Here is a 13,141-nt window from a genome sequence, read left to right on the forward strand (position 1 = left end):
TTCTTTTTTGAATATTTATGACTCCTTAATTAAAACACTTGTACCTGAATTTCCAGCATTTCCTGTTTCCGGAAATGCTGGGTGATAAAATAATGAATTTTACCAGCTTTATTATTTGTGTAATTACCAATTGTAGCCACCAGATGGCAAAAAACCCGCCGCTCAAAATGCGGCTGTAGCGCAATAGTTAGCTAGTTTACAGCTTCATAGCAGCGAGTTAAATGGGTCCCAGTTAGATAAATTAACACAGATATTTATCCTGGGCTCATTTCAATGTTCAATTGTTTCTTTGTGCGTGTGAATTAGAAGCAGCTCCTCAGAGTTGAAGACAGCACCATGAATAAGACAATAAAAAAAATAGAGTGAAACATTTGGAAAACATTCAGTTGTACTGTACTAACTTATTAGATTTTACATATGTTTTAATTTTAGTTTTAATTTATATAAATATAGGTTTTTAAAAGGTACAATTTTCCATAATTAATTTTCTAGAAGAGTACGTGAACGCCAGTTTTAAAGCTATGTTTTGTGTCAGCCATGTGTTTAGTGGCGCATGTAAACTTTACCTGGGAGCCCGGTGTTATCGACTGGTTGGATCGTCATCGCTCCGCCTCTACTTACCCGCCGCCGGCGTACAGAAGTGTAGCAAATGAACGCTCCCTGAAGTGATAATGGTGTCCAATCAGCGCCGGGCATGGTGGCTATGTGCGTTGTGTGGTAAACGCTACGAGCAAGGCTAGACAGTCAGTATGGCGGAGAGGAGCAGAGTGAGCTACTCAGAGGGGCTAGAAAAGCAGTTAGAGAGCCTACTGAGCCGCTACTCAGGTGACGAATCCGGAGTTGACAGCGAGCTGTTCTGCGCTGATTTCTGCAAGGTAATAGGCCCTTTGTTGAACACGGTACAAGGCTTGTTGTCGAAGATAAGAGCCTTAATGTTAGCCGAATCCCCTCCCCCAGAACTGCATTAGCAACGGAGCTTTTTAGCACGTAGCTGCTACGACGTTAGGTCTTTACAAACCTTTAAAACCCGCATTAAGCATTTTTAAAACTATGTTCCCAGTATTCCAAACTTATACCAAGATGATACAATGAAAATATCAAAGTCTGTATGGCGGATAGAACGTGACATTAATGGCTTTCTGTTCAGCTAACAAGGCAATTGGTTGAAGCTAACTGTTTAGCTAACTCAAAATGTACCATCAAGTTTGTTGTCCGTTATTTTCAGTGATGAACCAACTGCCTTATGTGTAGCAACTAACAGCTATTAAAAACGTTTTTATCAAGATTACTATATTGAATTCTTAATTGCATTTTAATCGCACATTTAGTCATGTTGGTTAGCCTCGACGTTTAGCTTCATAAATTAATAACAAGTTCATTTGCAGCTGTTTAAAACGTGTTTATACATTATTAGGTGCTCTCCAAACCTGAAACTTGCTTAATGTCACTGCATTATTTACGTAACATAAAAGAAGCAGTTATTCTACAGTGTTGAATAATTTAATAGTGTTATGCCACTATTTTGTGCCACTTATGTAGTAAATGCCTCAGAACAATCTGATGGTATCTACTGTGTAGAAGAAACCTGTTGGTTTCTTTTTACGTTATTAGGTTTTGTGGATAGATAAAGGTAGGCTTTTAAAGGGGAACTGGTAAATGAAACATTATTCCCTTTTTATTTGCAATGATGTCTGGTATTAGGGTTGCACGATATTAGAAAATCTTGCTTGGTCTGTGACCTTTGGCATTTTGAGTAAGGTCATTCATGTCCAGTGATCATCAGCAGCAGTGAGAGACTTATCAACTGGCTAAATATTACATTAGCATGAAAAGTGCAAATGTAAAACTTTCAGCAGCTTATCCAATAATCATGGCATTCCAAACAGTCCTTTGCGATATGAATATTGCACACAGAATGACATATTGTGCTGAGTTTCAACACAGATTTATGCTTAATTTCTGACACAAACGTCTAACTGTTCTTGTCCGTTTTGTTTTTGACTCGCCTCTGCTGACTCTGCAGGTGGTGGAGGAGTCTGCCTCTCACTGGCGCGTCCCGCTGCCTCGCCTCAGGATCCTCCAAGTGGCTCTGCGGCAGTTTTCTCGAGCCTCGGCCTTCTTCCCAACAAGCTGTGATCATGTAGGCCACACCATCAGCAGTCTGGCGCTGTGAGTATATGAGTCGCTCCCATATGTTGGTTTTATCTTAAAACTGGTACTTTGTCGAGTAATAACTTTGACTTTTAGATTTCAAGCAGCATCCCGGACAATAACATTCAGACTGCTAAAGCAAATGAAAAAACGTAATTGAACAAAGGCTTTTTTATTCTTGTGTTTATAAATAAAGAAGCCAAAGTATCCAGAATATTAGATATGAGATTTAGCTAGAAATAAACCAAAACAAGCCTCAGGTCTATCATGAGTATAACTTCACGGGGAGAAGAATCAGTTTTCTTTTTAAATTAAGAATAATGTTTGTTGATTCTCTGTGTCACTTACAAATTAATTGTTAAATTATATGAGAAATATAATTTAATACATTTAAAGAAGCGGTTTGTGGTTTTCTGTTTCTAATACATTTGTAAAGAGCTCAAACTATTTTCAAATTATCATACTGTGGTATTTGTGTGTGTGTGTACCACTCCCCCTTTCCTCAGGCTGCAGAAGTTGTACAGTAATTAATAAATATTTGCTCTGATTTCTTTCCATAGGAGTGTGTTTGAGTTGCTGCTGTTTTTTGACCAGACGGATTTTAACGAGGAGCCGTTAAAACATTTCACTGATACATTCCAGGTACGTTTATACGGGTCATTGTGGAAAATGTTTTGTTTTTTTCTTGCAAATTTATGACTGTTTGACATCAGACAATTAAAAAAATTGTTTGTCATAAATATGTAAATTTGATCTAGAAATTTCAGAGTTTTTGGTGGAAATTTACTTCACCATATTTTTTCTCCAATCTCTTTAGTAATGTTTCCTAGGTTACTTTGAAGAAAAGAGCTTCAGCATGTTGTCGTCTTTCTCTTCCAGGAGTGTCATTCAGTCTTAGTGAAGTATGAAAATGTTTTTCTACTTCAAGTGGAGCGTTTCCTCCAGCAGGGCGGACCGTGGGCCAGCACCGCCTTACAGGCCATCCTCAGTGAATCCAGTTTACCTCAGATTGAAGGTAAATATCAGTCTTCCACTTTTAACAGTTTTGTTGTTAAAATGCGACTAAAAATGTATTCCCTATCTATCCCCTCAGTGGATCGTTACATTAGCTCTGAGCCGCCGGTGTTCCTCGACCTCCGCGTTCGCTACCTTTCATCCTGCGGTCGCCGCAGCGACGCTGCAGCTCTGGCTAAATGCTGCACTCGGTGTCCCGCTGCAGGACAGCCGCTGTTCTTCCTCCAGGTCTACCTCTCATGGCTTCTCAGAACAACACAGCACGACCGCCTGCACCAAGAGGTGGGTGGAGCCTAATCCCAACCTGCCTTTAAGCCGGCCGGTCTTTGTCTAGTTGCTCAGCTTCCGTCATCGTTTTTAGGTGGCTGACATTAACGGAAAAGATGCTCTACACATCATCTGCAACCTGGAGTGTGAGGAGACTGATGAGATGCTTTTAGCTCTCAGCTCTGCCTTCCTGTCTCAACAGCTCCAGAGAGGAGACATGTACTATCTATGGTAGGTAAACGGAGGTTAATATGTGGAGTTGGTCACCATGGAGCTGTTCTGAGACTCTTTTTCTGTTTGTAGCGAGCTGGTCCTGGTGTGGACCAGCCTCCATAGACGGTTAAAGACGTCCAAACAGACTCTGTTGGAAGCTTGTCGTCAACTGATGCTGTCCGCCACAAACGTCAAATCAATCTTTCCCTTCATCAGAGCCGTGCTGCAGGAGGTAAGGAAGGTTTTATTAGAGGTGATAAGAACTTCTGTCATAAACTGACTCTTTCTGTGTCTGCCTGTCCAGGTCGGTGAAGACGGAGTGCAGTTCTGTGTGGAGCTCTGTGCCAACGCTCTGAGATCCTGTCTTCCATGCGACGTCCTCACAAAGGGGCTCATTTATAAAACCATCGCCGGGCTGCTGCCCAGCGACCTAGATGTGTGCCGGGCATGTGCTCTGCTTGTCTTCTTCCTGGAGCGCACCGTCGAGTCCTACAAGACGGTGTACCTGCTCTATATGCACCCTGACCAGGAGTACCACGTGGATGACAGCCCGATAGGGAATAATGTTCGCTTTGAGACCCTACAGGTATAGTGGTTTTATGATGGTCCTCTAGAGTCAGTCCTTCCCTGCTGCACTGCATCTCTTCTTGCAGAATCTATAAAAAGAAAGGTTTAACTCTGAAGCTCTAATGCTAATTTTAGAAAACAGTGAATTAAGAGTTTGAAGAGTTGAATGGCTTTCTGCAGTCTGTATGAAATAACTTACAAATGTAATGTGTTTTTGTTTTGCAGGTTTTGAAGAAGGACTTGTATTTTGACCCGGAGTTCTGGAACCTCATTGCTTTGCGGACCAACTGTTTGAAGCTGATGAGTGAGAAGGTGGTTAGTGCCGCTCTGGAAGAAATTATGGAAGACAAATGGATCTCCAAGTATTGCACCAAGGGTTCTGCCCTCCGCTTAGTTTGTCAAAGAGGACCTGCTGTTAAAAAACGACATCATAAGGAAGATAGATTTTGTAAAACAGATTCAAACACTGCAACCAAAAGATTTAAGATGGACTCTGAGAAAATGTGCGTAAATAGTCATGCTCTAAGAAGAAGAGGCAACCAGGGGTCACAAGCTTTGAGAGAATCTTCTTCTGGACCTTTGAGGCGCTCATTTTGGCAGCTTGACAGAATACATGGCAGTTTGACACTGAGGTATGACGAACATCGACGCACTACAAGGTTTTCTGAGAGAAACCTGCCGAAACGAAAGATCAAGAAGCCCAAGTGGCTCCTGGACGATTCAGGAACGCTGGAGAACGTTCCGCTAAAGATGAAAAGGAACGGACTGAAACCACAAAAGCTTCTGAGATCCTGTGTAATGAAAAGATCCCAAACCAGTCCCATGAAAAACAACGCCAAACTCAAACCCCAAGTACACAGTCGTCTGAAGCCGAAGGAGAACAAGTACCAGAACGGGTTCTCTTTGGATCCAGTGAAACCGGCAAACCCTCCCCAAATCATCCTAGAGTTGTCTCTTCCAGACAACGAACTGATGGATACGTTTAGTGACGATTCTTGCAACCGACCCAAAAGGTTCTCTCAAATGCTTCTTTATAAACAAACAGTGAAATATCCTGATACTTCACCTCCAACGAAGACGGGGCACGGCAAAGAGGTGATTCTAAGATCACGGGATGCCACCATGTTTGTACAGCTGCTGCACTGCTACGCACGGCGGCAAAAAGGAAAAGGTAGCAGCTCGAACGTTCATAGCTCCGTGTCGACAATCACACGTTCGTCGGCACAAGGAAGCCCTTCAAAGGATTCAGAATCATGTGAGAGGCCTGTCTCCGGGCCTAAAGGTACCACACCAGAAAAGGTCAAAGAGAGGGGGCTGCATGTTTCAGAAAAGCTTCCTAAAGCTCAAAGCACAAAAGAAGCCCTTGATTTCTCTGGAATCTCTCAAGCTGAAACGGAAAAGGACTTTCAAAATGATCCATCTGAAAGTTCTCCTGCTGTGATGGAAGGAACCACTGCGTCGCCGACTGCAGCAGCACAAGTGGCAGAAACTGCAAACGTTCAAGACTTCCCACAAGCTGAGTCCATCGCCTCAGGTGGAGAAGCATTTGAGGTGTCAGCTGTTGAAATGAAAGTCACCATTGCCTCACAAGCCTCGGTTTTAGCCAAAGTCTCCAAACCTCCAATAAAAGAAGATGTAGACCAAGTTTCACAAATCTCAAAGATGGTGAAGAATAAGAAGAAATCTACAGATGAAGTCCAGTTGGCTTCGATTAACAATAGTGACTCAGATAATGATCTTTTTTCTCGATCTGAAGATGTTGGACTCAACAGCGTAGAACAGGAAATCAAGTCCCTGTCCTCTCAGGAAGACGGCAGCAAGAACTCCAAGGCAGGCAGTGACGCTTCCAGCCTGGCTGCTGCAGAGATGTTGAGGAAAACTCCAAAAGGAAAGGCGCCTCATAGAAATGACAAAAGCCTTGTTAAAAATATCAGTTTAGCTGCTGCTTGTAGTTCCGACAAGTCTATATGGATGTTACCAACAGAGCTGGTCACTGAACTTTCACCTGAGCAGCTTACAGATCAAGATCAAGGCTACTGTAAAGGCCTGGCAGGTAAAGGCAAGCCTAAGCATTCTCAGAAAACAGAAACTACCTCTAACAACGCTGTGCGGGAACAGGAGGTGGCTGCAGTTGATGTGCAGGTTAAAAAAGAAAATTCAAAAGCTCAGGATACTCGTTCAGAAACATCTGAGAACAGTGAGCTTATGGAAACGGCTCCAGAAACAGAGGAATCCAAGCTGGAGCATTTCTGTACCTACTGCAACAAGTTCTTCATGGGGGCTCGGGTTGTAGAGCATGCAATGTTCCACTTCCGAAAAGACGAGTGCACTTTCTGCAGAACGGTCTTCAAAGACGACCTGTTGGCCATGGTGCACCTCTCTGATCATATAGAGAAAATGAAGAGGTTGAAAACTGAAGAAACCAGCGTTGCTACACCAAAAACCTCAGCCAAAGCGAAGGCGACAAACGTGCCTTCTGGACACAAAGAGAAACTCAAGAACTCTGCATCTGAACCCAGAACTTTAAGATCTAATCAAAAGCAAATGGGTGTAACATCTTCACATGACAAACAAACATCCAACCATGTCATTGGAGAAACTACCGTCCACAGGGTAAACGGGCATATTGGCAAAAAAGAGTCTAAGAAATTGAAGAAAGACTCTGATTTCAAGCAAGAACCTGTACAGCAACTGAGTTTTGATAAAAAAAGGCATCACCGAGTGTTTGATTCAAGGTTGGAAGAAAATAAGCTAATTAAATCTGAAAGTCCAGTACCGGGCCAAACCAATAAGGAGCTGAAGTTTTCAGACGATGGAAAGAAAAGAAGAGAATCTTTACAACTTCAAGAAACATACTCTAATCCAATTGTTGATGTTGACATTCAGGAGGAGAAGGTTTTCTGCCCTGCAAAAAGATGCTCCTGGTTTACAAACCTCTCAAAGAACCGAGTTGGCCTGCTGTACCATGCTCTGGACAAACACTACGGTGACATCAAGCCTTTAGAGCTGGCGTTTCGCGTTGCAATGAGCAAATGCAGTATCTGCATGAGGGTGATGTGGAGCTTCGAACACTTCCAGCACCACATTGAGAGACACCGACTTGTCCCGAGGCACCCCTGCCTTCACCGGGGCTGCAAGGCCAGGTTCAAGAGCGGAATGGAAATGCGACGGCACACCAGAAAGCACAGTCCACTGCAGGCGATGTGCTGTCGCCCCGGATGCTCCCAGCTTTTCATTTGTCTCTGGGCACTGAATCTTCACGAAAGGGAACACTATGCTTCCAAGACAGCTGAGCCAGACTCAAATGCAAATGCACAACGAGGCGAAAGATTGTCTACAACACCTGATGGAAAGAAAACTCAAAGCTCAGATGACCCCGTCAGGTTCACGTCCCTTAAGTTAAAAGAACAAACAAAGGGCTCTTTAAGAAGACGCATTAAAGTTCCTCTTACTGTCAGAACAGCAGCTCAACAACACAAGCTTAGAGTTAGAAACAAAAGCATTGATTCTGAAAAAGACACTTCCCCTCAACCCAAGTCCATAAATCTTAGGTTGAGACAAACATTAAGTAAAGGCCAAGTGACAAGCCAAGCTCCCAAAAGTCATAAAGTCGTCTCATCATCTTTGCTAAAACACAAAGCTAAAGTGAAGAATAGGAATAGGTTAAAGTTAAAGAATGCCAGAATAGCCACTCGAGGTCTTAAGAAAAGAAGATGTCCTCCAAGGTTGAGCAAAACTGTGGCCGGTCAGAAAATACTCGCTCAAGACGCGAAAGAGAACAGTGAACTCGATCAAGAGGACGTGATGACAGAAATGACATCGAATGATTCAGAGATCAAGCAGATTAAAACTAAGCAAATCTCTAGCAGTAAATTTCAGTCCACCAGTTTAAAACAGTCTGGCCTCACCAGACAGAAGTCGGCGGATGGCAGAAAGAAACTTCGAAAAGTCAAGAATCACTGCGTGTCTTCAGATTCTAGCAAGTTGAAGAAAACCAAGTCTGGAAGAGTTGAAGCGACTAAAAAGGCTGGCAAGATACGTCAAGAACTAAACTCTGCTTCGAGAGCGTCTGCGGAGTGCGAACCGGTTAAAGTCAAAGCAGTGGTTGAAATTTCTGCTGATGAGAAGGCGAATAACCAAGATTCACTTCTGGAGGAGTCCAGTAGCTCTGTCCCAGCAGAAGGTGCTGAGAAGATGTCAGGGGTTAGGAAAGAAGGAAGCACCAATGCTGCTGCTTTGAGCTCTGGCAAGCCACAGAAGAAAGGTGAAATGTTGAAGAAAAAGCTCAATCAGAAAGGCAAAAACCAAACCTTAGAAAACCTCTCCAAATCCCCAGTGGAAGCCAAAGAGCAGGATAAACAGGTGAAAGCTAAAGGAGCAAAAGGGATATTAAAGGGGTTGAAAAAGTTAATAAAGAGCACTCTTGTTGAGAAAGAAAAGAGGAAGGAAGCACCTGAAACTGCAGCTCTAAATGCATCCCCTCCACCAATTCCTACTGACATTTTAACTGCTTGTCCATCCAGAGTCCCTGATGCAAACGAGCAGAGCATTAATCAGAAGGAAAAACGAAAGAAATCAAAAATTACACACAAGTCTGAAACCAGTAGAGCAACCAAGAGGCGTAAAGAGATTAATAAAGACAAGACACGAAAGCTTGCCAAGAAAAAATGTAAAGAGGGCAATCAGCCAGCAGCTGGCAAAGGAAATCCTCCAACACAACCTTCTCCGTCTGACATTAATTCTGCTAGCAGCTCTCTAACGCTCGAAGACAAAGAATGGAAGGAGGGAGTCGTTTCCATGCCGTGTAAGAAAACCCTCGCGGCATACGGCAAGAAGCCATACCTGCGCCTGCCGCCCACTGCGTACCTGGACGAAAAGTACACCGCCATGCCGAAGCGGAGGAAGGAGTCGCCGCTCTTCCAGTCTAACATCGTCCTCGAGTCGCCCTGCCTGAAAGCGGCTCTGCAGAGGCACCGGTGCGCCAAGTGCTTCTCCACTTTCAGCTGTGCCGAGGAGCTGCAGCGTCACAGCCAGCAGCAGAAGTGCTCAAATCTGTTTGGGTTCGACTCTGACGATGAGGGTGAGTTAAGCCGTCTGTGCCCCCCCCCCCCCCCCCCCCCCTCCCCCCCCCGGTATTTAGGGACCTGAATATTTAAGATACCTTCTGAAAACTCTTTCATTGCTGGATATTTTAATAGTTCAAACACCAAATGTACCTTGATATGCATTTGTACGCACATTAGAAGCCGTCTTAGCTCTACCACAGAAGCTAACGTCTGCAGTCTTTCTTATCTCCACTCTTAGGGGTTCAGGTAAAATAATATATTCCTTCTGGATTGTCTGCTTTGCAAATATGCAACACGGCCTAAAAATAAAATCTCAGATTTATTTATTTTTTTATATATATCCCAAATCCCATTTTGGGATAGGATACAATGGCTCTGTTGTATTTTTCTCACTTTCCTTTCTAAAAAAAAATAATAACAATTACAAATGACAAAATATATCTCTTTAGTATTAGGGCAAGGCCACGAGAATTTTCTTTTAATTACAAGAATATGTAATTAAATTGTCCTGCTAATATGTGTTTGTCAGATTAGCAGGGCAAAGACACAATTTTTACCAGAAATAACATCTAAACATGGAAAAAAAGCCGTTTTAATGACAGAAAAGCTTTGTTATTGTGGCCACCTCTGTTCCTGTTTTGCTCAATCATTTCAAAGTCTAGTTATTAGTAATTATTTTATGCTAATGTTTTGACGGATTTAAGTCTGCATTACCTGTAAAAGCTATACCAAAGCATCACTTTGTGAGATGTTCAACATTCTCCATATTTTTTATTTTTCACATTGGAGTTCTCATAAAATTGCTACTATATTTTCCTAATGTAATTATTGTACAACTGTATTCTTGTAAAATGACTTTATTCTTGTAATTAAAATCGGCCTAATATCCTGTCGAGGTGTTGACCTGAATTCAAAGTTCAAATAAATAGAAGCTATGAAACAAAGATGGTGGCCCTGGGTGTACTGACATCACCAAGGAGTGTATTGGGGGGGATAAATCTTTGAAAACCAAACTTCTATTAATTTATAAAATCGATGTTATTTCTGTTCCTCTGTGGTTTCAGGTAACGGCTGAGCCAGAAGAATCACAAAGCTATAGGATGCTAGCCAAGCTAGCACCAAACTGCAAGGAACCAGAGGACTGTGATCGTACCTCAGCAAGTCCGCGCTCCCAAGACACAGTCCCAGAAAACAGGAACAAACATTGGACGCTTCAGTGGAGCGAACATAAAGCCCTAAAGAAACGTCTGAACTGAACCCTTGGGAGGTTGATGAACGGCAGTACTGAAGTGCCTCCTCTGGAACCGCCGTGTTGCGTCGCCCCGTATGGAGACTAAACCACACAAAAGTAACGCATAAAAACAAGGCTACAAATGTTTCCATTAGTAAGCCATAGAGTGACATTGGTCTCTTTTTGCACTGTTCTCATAAGAAAGAGTTGATTTGTTCTCGTATTAAAGAGATTTGGAATTGAAAATTCAATTTTATCAACTTAGGGTCCTAATTTAGACTGAGTCTAAACTACAGAGTTGTAAGGTAGCTGTGTGCGTCTTCAGTAAGAGTTTTTTTTAATGTATAACTCTTGTTTAAATACTAATTGTATTTCCTATTGAGAAAAGGATCCCTATGGGGCTCGTTCAGCTCCACACTGCTTGTCCTTGCGGTAACCAACCAGTAGAGAGCAGTGTGCTCTAACCTTGATCTAGTCATCGAGGTAAGTTCCCGTTTTTCCTGTTCAGAGAAGATTTAAGGATACGCATTGCTTTGTCACCTGAATGCTTTCTGACACGCTAAAGCTGCTCACTTTTTATTTACCACTGTGTTGACTTGAGAAATGGCTCCATTTTTGATAGCTCATAGCAAAGCTGTGTGCAAGTTAACAATAATTATGAACCAGAAAATGTGCCAGTGACCTACTAATTTATCATGATTATTTTTGTTTTAAACGACGATCATAATTCACATTTGGGTGCGTTTTCTTTCCGGCTTTTCTTTTCATCATGTTTCGATTGACCATGATGACGACTTTCCGTCAGTGATATTTCTCCTTCAGGATCGCTTCATCAAAGTGTTACTGTGAGGCCGCATGTGTCTTTTCATGAGCAGCGACAGGCTTTATTTATTTGCTTTCTTTTATAGGTATAAAAATGTATATCTTTTGTAGATAAATGAAGAGTTTCAATGGCTTATTATATAAATGCTGGAGCCAGGTTTATATTTTGTTCTTGGGGGGGAGGGAATTAAAATGTTTCAAATTGCCTTACAGGGTTTCATTCATTTCTTAGGTTCTGTGCAGACATGCTTAAAAATGTGAGAAATTTAATATTTTAAGTACGTTATTATTTCGTTAGGTGTTATTTCGGTAGAGAGGGAGCGCCAGATAAACGGGCCAAAATGAAATTGAATCACCCTTCTTTCCCGTTACTTTTTCTATTCCTCGTCAACATGACGACCCGAAACTTTAGACAAGGAAGGAACTTGAGTCCAAATGAGGAATTAGGTTGTTTCCCGCAGTTGTTCCAGTGAACAGTCACTGAGTAGGAATGTTTCATATGCCGTTGGAAAGCCTATTTCCTTTTAAATGGTCTAAGGAGCAAAAACAAAAGCTGAAACTTCTCTGTTAATGTTGAGGCTTTTGGTGGAGGCAGTGTGATGATGTGTGCTGGCGTGTTTTCACTGGAAAAACAGTTTGTCGTTGTAGACGATGTCGACTGAGAGATGGAGATTAGATCCTGCAGCTAGTAACGGCCCTTATCTACTCTGTCCATAGAGACTGCCTCAAGAATTTGTGTGTGAACTTTGACCTCAACCTTGTCGTCTACATTATCTGATTAGTTTAGACATGCTGTTTAGAGAGGATTTGGAGTTTTTCAATCGGAGGGTTTCACATACTTGACTCCTGCTCAACCCAAAAATGCATTTTCCTTACACTGTTTGACAGTAGAGAAGAAGCCTCTCCAACAGATTTACTATCCAGGAGCATTGATGAAATCAGCATGATGCTGCCTCCCACATGCGTTTTCAGCTGGACCTTTTCCATCCAACATTTTCAGTTGAGCTCGACGTTGTTGATTGTTGGAGCAGGTGCATTTTTCTCAGTCAGATGTTATGTAATTGCTGAAACACTTTCAACAGCACCAAATTTTACCAAGTAATTTTGGTCTAGTTTTGAGTACAAACATCTTAGTTTTGTCTTATTCCAAGTGTTCCAACTTACAAGTAACTTTTTTGCAAGAAATATCAACCTGATTAAAGTAAGTTATACCATTAATATTGATGAAAATATACTAATTGTAAGTAAAATATCTGCCAGTGGAACTAACTTTTTATCAGTGTCAAATATTTTGTGTTTTTTTGCAGTGTAAAGACTCTTCCTACCTTGTGTTCACTTGTATTTACACAGAGTTCCTTTTGACAATCTTCAAGTTCTGAGTTCGGATCAGTCCAATTGAGTGTGAAAATGCAGGACATGTCACCTTTTTGTGTCCGGTAGCATTGCAATCCCATGTTCTCGAACATCTTTGTAGCTGCCAAAAACAATTTGCATATACCTTTGTGGATATTGACGGTGCAACGACTGTTTGAGTTACATTTCCTGGATTCAAGTAAAACTTCAAAGTTTTCCTTTTTAATTACTTTCAGTGGTGTGTTTTAGCAGCTATGATCATCACTGAAAAATGAATTTATTCCATGGAAAATGCTAAACTTGGATTCATTTCACACGATAGTGTTTATTTATGTTAAATTAGCTGAGGATGAAAACCTCGGCATTTAGGTACTTGGAGAAAGCTGAATTAAAATAGCTTTTCTAAATTCATGAAGACGTGTTTGGGTGTAAAATGAGACAAATCAGATAACACCGC

At 41.8% G+C, this 13,141-nt stretch overlaps 1 protein-coding gene across 2 annotated transcripts; it reads left to right on the plus strand.

Annotated features, from left to right (window-relative positions):
• The first annotated feature begins 706 nt into the window (after nt 1–706).
• Nucleotides 707–11,541, plus strand: LOC114141164 (axoneme-associated protein mst101(2)-like). 2 transcript variants are annotated; one of them, XM_028011633.1, is made up of 10 exons: nt 707–875; nt 2,024–2,169; nt 2,712–2,793; nt 3,031–3,166; nt 3,245–3,447; nt 3,527–3,663; nt 3,736–3,877; nt 3,950–4,231; nt 4,438–8,279; nt 10,520–11,541. In XM_028011633.1, exons 1-10 carry the CDS (start codon nt 750–752, stop codon nt 10,527–10,529), a joined length of 5,106 nt encoding a protein of 1,701 aa, XP_027867434.1. In that variant the 5' UTR covers nt 707–749; the 3' UTR covers nt 10,530–11,541. The 2 variants fall into 2 exon arrangements, with proteins under 2 accessions (XP_027867434.1, XP_027867433.1); XM_028011632.1 differs by having other exon boundaries at nt 710–875; nt 4,438–9,292; nt 10,343–11,541.
• The last annotated feature ends 1,600 nt before the right edge of the window (nt 11,542–13,141 follow it).

The sequence above is a fragment of the Xiphophorus couchianus genome, chromosome 24 (assembly GCF_001444195.1).
Source record: "Xiphophorus couchianus chromosome 24, X_couchianus-1.0, whole genome shotgun sequence".
Classification (NCBI taxonomy): Eukaryota; Metazoa; Chordata; class Actinopteri; order Cyprinodontiformes; family Poeciliidae; genus Xiphophorus; species Xiphophorus couchianus.

Bases quoted from the DNA above. Each gene is read 5' to 3' on its own strand.
- LOC114141164 (XM_028011632.1), top strand. From the start codon at position 750: ATGGCGGAGAGGAGCAGAGTGAGCTACTCAGAGGGGCTAGAAAAGCAG. The intron at 2,794-3,030 runs GTACGTTTATAC...TTTCTCTTCCAG, and splicing joins ATTTCACTGATACATTCCAG to GAGTGTCATTCAGTCTTAGT. The intron at 3,167-3,244 runs GTAAATATCAGT...CTATCCCCTCAG, and splicing joins CAGTTTACCTCAGATTGAAG to TGGATCGTTACATTAGCTCT.